Source organism: Lactuca sativa, chromosome 7 (genome assembly GCF_002870075.4).
Source record: "Lactuca sativa cultivar Salinas chromosome 7, Lsat_Salinas_v11, whole genome shotgun sequence".
NCBI lineage: Eukaryota > Viridiplantae > Streptophyta > Magnoliopsida > Asterales > Asteraceae > Lactuca > Lactuca sativa.
This window is the reverse complement of record NC_056629.2, coordinates 48,677,688-48,685,183: the sequence shown is the minus strand read 5'-3', so window position 1 is coordinate 48,685,183 and position 7,496 is coordinate 48,677,688. Positions and strand designations below refer to the sequence as shown.

At 41.9% G+C, this 7,496-nt stretch overlaps 1 protein-coding gene across 1 annotated transcript; it reads left to right on the top strand.

The window, feature by feature from the left end:
• Nucleotides 1-6,231: 6,231 nt before the first annotated feature.
• On the top strand, nucleotides 6,232-7,068 carry LOC111891088 (uncharacterized). The gene has a single exon (XM_023887177.1). It carries the CDS (start codon nucleotides 6,232-6,234, stop codon nucleotides 7,066-7,068), a length of 837 nt encoding a protein of 278 aa, XP_023742945.1.
• The last annotated feature ends 428 nt before the right edge of the window (nucleotides 7,069-7,496 follow it).

Here is a 7,496-nt window from a genome sequence, read left to right as displayed (position 1 = left end):
CTTTCACGTTGATGAGCCTTTGCCAAAAGGTCACCTTCGATGGAACGAACTTTAGCGAATGGATAAGATACATTCGCACCATTGCTCGCTATGAGGACAAGGAGTATGTCCTTGATGAGAAGCTCGAGAAAATCAACACCGAAATCGCTACTCCAGCCGAAATCACCGCCTTTGAAACTCATGAGCGAGACGCAACGAAGGTACATTGCATCATGATCGCCACCATGAACTCCGAATTCCAAAAGTCCTACGAGGACATGTACCCGTACGAGATGCACCAAGACTTATTGGAGAGGTACCACCAAAACGCGAGACAAGAGCGTTATGAGATTTTCACCAACCTGATTTCCGCGAAGATGGGTCATGGAGAATGTCTTACCGTGCACTTGCAAAAGATGCAAAGGTATGTCGACCGCCTTCGCAAGTTAAATGTTGACTTCGGGGAAGACTTGGCGATCGACATGGTGCTTCACTCTTTGCCTCCGATGTACAACCAATTTAGGATGACCTACCACATGAACAAAGAAGAGGTCACCCTAAGCAAGCTCCAAGGTCTCTTGAGGGTTGCTGAGAGCAACTTCAAGGACAAGTCTGTTGCACCTACTCCCAATCTGCCCGCTGCTCCTGTCTTGGCTATTGAACAAGGGAAGGGAAAGAAGAGGAAAGCTTCATCGAAGAACTATCGCAAGGTGAAAGCCCGAGACGGTGCCTCTTCTAGTGGGACCAAAGTTGATCCCGCTAAACCCTGCTCTAACCCGAAGGAGGCAGAGTGCCACCACTGCCACAAGATAGGACATTGGAAGAGAAGCTGCCCGGATTACCTGCAAGCAATCAAAGAAGGAAAGATCAAGCCATCTTTCGCTGGTATATACACAATCAAATCTAACGATTCTAATCATGCTATTTCTTGGGTTCTTGATACCGGTTGTGGTTATCACATTTGTTCTAATGTGCAGGGACTAAGAAGAAGTAGGGATGTGGAGCAAGGAAGGATCAATCTAATCATGGGGAACAGAAGATCGTCGCCTGTGACCAAGATTGGAGTGTATTCTTTAGTGCTTAGGAATAGTTTGGTTTTAGATTTGAACAATTGTTGCTATTCGCCAGAAATGGCTAGAAACATCATTTCATTTCATGGTTTATATAGAAAAGGATTTAGATTTTCTTTTAATAATGAGAATGGTTCTATTTTGGCTTATCTAAATGGTGTCTTTTACTTTGAAGCTATACCATGTAATGGAATATATGAAACCATTATGATTGTTGATAACTTAGGAAATGATGTTTTGAATATTGATTCTTCCACTAGTATGGATAAAGCATCCTTGTGGCATTGTCGTCTTGGACATGTCAACAAGAAACGCATAGCCCAACTCCAAAAGGATGGAGTGTTGGAGTCATTCGACCTTAGGGAAGATGACACATGCGAGTCTTGTTTGCTTGGAAAGATTACTAAGTCACCCTTCATGAGTACATGTGAAAGGGGCGAGGGTCTATTGGACCTAATACATACCGATGTATGTAGACCGTTTAGATCAACCACAAAGGATGGGAACCGCTTCTATGTGACTTTTACCGATGACTATAGTAGATATGGGTATATCTACCTAATCAAGCAAAAGTCAGACACCTTTGAAAAGTTCAAAGAGTTCAAGAATGAAGTGGAGAATCAATTGGGCAGGAAAATCAAGATGCTTCGATCCGATCGAGGAGGAGAGTACCTAAGTCTTGAATTCCACGATTATCTCAAGGAGTGTGGAATAGTTTCACAACTGACGCCTCCTAGGACACCGCAGTTAAATGGTGTGGCAGAAAGGCGTAATCGAACCTTATTGGATATGGTTCGCTCTATGATGAGTCGTGCTTCGCTACCAATCTCTTTTTGGGGGTATGCCTTAGAGACTGCCGCCCATATCCTTAACCAAATCCCTACTAAGAAGGTTGACAAAACAGCTCACGAGATGTGGACAGGGAAAGCTCCCTCGTTAGCACATATCAAGGTTTGGGGTTGCGAGGCTTTCGTAAGACGAGACACCCACGACAAGCTTGAACCTCGAAGTGAGCGATGTATTTTCATCGGCTACCCGCATACATCCTTTGGATATCTCTTCTATAGACCGAAGGACAATGTTGTCTTCGTTGCGAGGAGAGGAGTTTTCCGAGAGCGAGAACTCATAAGCCAAGGAGACAGTGGGAGGCAAATCGAACTTGAAGAGATTCAAGAGTCGATAGATGAAGGAACCTCTACCGCTGGCGTTCAACCCGAGGAGGAAACTCCGGTTGAACCGATTGACGAATCCCTACCTCTTAGACGTTCCGATAGAGTTAGAGTTCATCCCCAGTTTTATGGCTTTCATATTACTACCGAAGGGGACACGTATATTAGTGATGGTACACTAGTAAACCTTGATGAACCTAATAGCTATAAGGAAGCCATGGCAAGCCCGGAGTCTGCAAAGCGGAAAGAGACAATGGATAGCGAGATCCAATCCATGTATGATAACCAAGTTTGGAATTTGGTTGATTATGTGCCCGGACGTAAGACCGTTGGGTGCAAATGGATCTTCAAGAAAAAGACTGACGTGGATGGAAACGTACACACATATAAAGCGCGATTGGTCGCGAAGGGCTTTACTCAAACTCCCAGAGTTGACTATGATGAGACCTTCTCACCAGTTGCAAAGATTAAATCTATTAGAGTGATGCTAGCAATTGCCGCATTTCATGATTATGAGATTTGGCAAATGGATGTCAAGATCGCTTTCCTTAACGGAAAGTTGGCTGAGGATGTTTACATGGCTCAGCCAGAGGGGTTTGTGGATCCGAAGCATCCGAATAGAGTGTGTAAGCTTGAGAAGTCCATTTATGGACTTAAGCAAGCGTCTCGTAGATGGAATCTTTGCTTCGATGAAAAAGTCAAAGAGTTTGTATTTGTACGAAGTGAAGACGAATCTTGTGTATATGTCAAAGCCAGTGGGAGTATAGTAAGCTTCCTCGTTCTATATGTCGATGACATATTACTCATAGGAAACGACATCCCGACTCTGCAGGAAGTTAAGTCCTGGCTCGGGAAGTGCTTCGCTATGAAGGACCTCGGAGAGGCTTCTTACATTTTGGGAATAAGGATAGTAAGAGAAAGAAGTAAGAGACTAATTGGACTTAGTCAGAATATTTACTTAGAGAAAGTACTAAAACGTTTTAGTATGGAAAACTCAAAGAAGGGAGAACTACCGATACAAAGTAATGCCAAATTGAATAAGACTCAAAGTCCGAGTACCGAAGCTGAGATAGCAGAAATGAGCCGAGTACCATACGCTTCCGCAGTTGGCTCAATCATGTACGCTATGACTTGTACTCGCCCTGATGTAGCCTTCGCTTTGAGCATGGTTAGCAGATATCAAAGGAATCCTGGCAAGGCACATTGGATTGCGGTGAAAAACATCCTTAAGTACCTTCGGAGGATGAAGGAATGGTTCTTAGTCCTCGGAGGGAGTGATGACTTGAAGGTGCGAGGGTATAGTGACGCCAGTTTTCAGACCGACAGGGACAACTACCGTTCGCAGTCGGGCTGGGTCTTTACCCTAAGTGGAGGAGCAGTGACATGGAAGAGTTCCAAGCAGGAAACCGTAGCTGATTCAACGTGCGAATCAGAGTACATTGCAGCGAGCGAAGCGTCGAAGGAGGCAATATGGCTAAAGAACTTCATCGGTGATCTTGGAGTCGTACCTGCCATAAAGGAGCCCATGGAGATTTTCTGTGATAACGAAGGAGGGGTTGCCTTAACCAAGGAACCGAGGGATCATGGTAGATCAAGACATATCGACAGAAAGTATCACTTTATTAGACATCGTGTAGAAGAAGGACAACTCGTAGTGAAGAGGATATCATCAGAAGATAACCCACCAGATCCGCTTACGAAGGGACTGAGTAGGGTTAAGCACTTGCAGCATGCTAGGAGTATTGGGCTGAAGGATGATATTAGCATAGATTAGATAGTATTAGAAACGTGTAATAGATAAATGTAATTGAAATTTGATGATTAAATAAAGAAGTTTTATTTATGAGTAATGTTACTGTCTTATGTTAATTGTTTACCTATTGTTTCACTTTGCATGTTTTGACTTCCAGAATAATTGAGTTTATTAAGAATAATCGAATTATTCAAATGGTCCACAATCGTTCATATGTTGGGAGTAGATATGAATGAAGATTGTCATGAATTGGTGTGTAGAATGTCTAAATGGTGTTAGACATAGCAAAGGATTGCTGCAACGTTCATGAGTGCTTATGAACTAGTTTTGAGCATTGGAATAAACCTGCACTTGCTGGAATCACCTTATGGAATACGATATAAAAGGTGATCGCAAGACGATAATATCATATAGTCTTAAAACCTAGATATATGGTTTATTATTTGTTGATTGATTGTACATTGATAATACGAAAACGCATCAGTAACTTGGTGTTATAAAACGTATTGTTGTGTATAGTTGGTAAATGAATAAGTAGATGCATATAAGTCGAAGTTTATCTGTAACTTTTATCTAAGAAGGTAAAAGCGATATCTCGGCCGCTCGATGATTTGATTTGACTTATGTGTCGGGCCCGGTCAGAACTGAATTGATGTGTTCGATTAAGTTCTATGTCAAATAAATCAGAGATCGAGAAACCTAAATGCTTGACTAACCATTCCATAGGATTGTCAGCATGATATCTAACAGAGGACTGTACGCTCCCTTATCTAAAGGACAAGATTGATTAGATCAGAGTTGACAGCGTCTTTGAGAGCTACGATTGCAAACCGAATTGTACTTGTATAGTTACTAGACTTATCCAAGTGGGAGACTGTTGGAATAGTGTCTAAGGCTGCAACTATATTAGGCAAGTATTTGATCCGGTTGTGCATGGTCCTTTTGGGTTGCCTTCACCATAGCAACTTGATAGGATGATTTATTAAGAGAGAGTAAATATTATTAATATATTATAATGAATAATATATTTGTTATTTGATTAATATAGTCATAGAATTAATTAGAATTAATTTGGTGACTTAAAGAGATTAATTAAATAAAGGGGTATAAACTGTCAATTGTTTGATAGTTAAGCTTTAGACTGTAAATCCATTTGGATATGGTATGGACGAATTCTAAGAGATTTAGGATAGCTAAAATCGTCCATATGCTTATCTATGGAATGGATTTGGATAGCCTTAAGAGAAGATTATCCAATTAGGGTTTAGGTTGTAACCCTTAAGGAGTCTACAAGTATAAATAGACCCCATGGCATAAGGAATTAAAAACATCTCCTAAAGTAAGAGAACTCTGGTCGAAATTCCTCCCCTCTCCTCTCTCCCAAATCATCCTCCTTGCTTTGGTGTTTGTAAGCCATTAGAGGAGTGACATTTGTGACTCTAGAAGCTCCAAGACCTCAAGATCAACAAGGAACTCAAAGGTATGATTCTAGATCTGTTTCAATGTTGTTATTTAACCTAATTAGTCATTAGAAGTCTTGGATTCAAAGCATGTTTATTAGAAAGCCTAGATCCAAGCATTAGGGTTTTGCATGCGCACATAGGAAAGTTCTTATGGCTAAAACCCATCACCAAGTCCTATGACTCATGGTACAGCTGCAATCGCCATTACTGCATCACTTTCACTGACTATGGAAACATATAAAATGGAAGGATTAGTGGTACGCAGGAGGAGACGAGATCGGCTAGGGAACTCACCGAATCTGCAACATGAACGATAACGGCTGGTGGAGCTGTCGTAGGACTTGTCGTCGGAGCTGTCGAGGCGGCGACAATCGAAAAAGGTGAGCGACATTCCAAATCTATGAGAAAGTGGCGATGGGGAGCTGATGGTGAGCTTTTGATATATATTTGATTTGAGAATCAGTAAGGATGATTGTACAAACCTTGATTTCTGATCGTGGTGTTGGTGGTTGATTTTTGGTGGCTGGAAGGAGAGATGGTGGTGAGGAGTTGGGGTTTGAAAAAGATGAAGGTCGTAAAGTATTAGAAACCTTTTAATTTTCCTTATTCACCGTCAATCATATATTGTCTTTCTTTTTTTATTCCTTAATTATTGGTCTTTCCTTGATTCAAGGCTGTAACAGTTGTATAAGTAAACTTCCTTTTGATAATGAAATTAAGCTTTTGGTATCAATCTCTTTATGGTATCAAAGCGTTCGATCCAGAAACTAAAGAAAAGAAAATCCTAATCGACCTCTATGGTCGGCGACGATGCAACCAAAACCCACAACCAGAATGAGAAGGAGATCATCGATCACAACTCACCTCTCTACCTACATGCTTCCGACTACCCAAAACAGATGCACGTGAATGAAGTGCTGACCGACAAGAACTATAACGATTGGGAACAAGAGATGATGAATTTATTGTTCGCCAAGAACAAATCCGGTTTCGTTGATGGGTCGATCAAAAGACTAGAGACGGAATCTGAGAAATATCTACCTTGGATGCATTGCGATGCGATGATCAAAGGTTGGCTGACCACGGCGATGGAGAAGGAGATTCGCAACAACGTGAAATATGCAAAAACGGCTACAGAAATTTGGCAAGATTTGAAGGAACGCTTCGGAAAGGAGAGCGCTCCCAAGGCATACGAACTAAAACAGGCAATGAACAACACTCGACAAGATGACACCACCGTGTCAGCCTACTATACTAGACTCCGTGTCTTGTGGGACGAGATGGAGACAATTCTTCCCACTCCTCGATGTTCCTGTAATGGTTGTTCCTGTGGTCTCGAAAAGAAGCTAACCGAACTGAAAGAAAAGGAGAGAACTTACGAGTTCTTTATAGGGCTTGATGATCAATTCAGTGTTATAAAGACACAAATATTGGCCATGAAACCTACGCCAAAGTTGAGCACCGTCTATCATCTTGTGGCGGAGGATGATCAGCAACGAATGATTACCGCTTCCAAGAAACCGGCCCGTGAAGTGGCTGCTTTCCAAGCCAGCTTTCAAGGAAGGCGAGAACCGACACGTAACTCACAAGAAAAGGGATGGACAAAAACAGAAAAAAGGCACCGTTTCCACTGAGTCTTGCAGCCATTGTGGAAAGAAAGGGCACGATCGTGAAGGATGTTTCAAAAGAATCGGTTACCTTGAATGGTGGCCAGCCAAAGGAAAAGGAGACAAGCCAAAACCAAAGGCTGCCATGGTGGAAACAAAATTGTGCCCGATACCGGGAATGACGGAAGAACAATATGCTAATTTCTTGAAATTGTTTAGGGGAAATCATGACGAACCTATTGTCGCTAATATGGCAGGTAGAATTAATACCAATGATGATGATTGGGTTATGGATACAGGTGCCACCGACCATATAACCCACCAAAGTCACCTCCTTGACAAGTTATTAATTAATAATAATGAAAGGCCTGTCACTGTTCCTAATGGGGAATCAATCCCTGTAAAAGGGAAAGGAGAAATTACTTTCAAGGGTGGAATCAACATTAAAGGAGTTC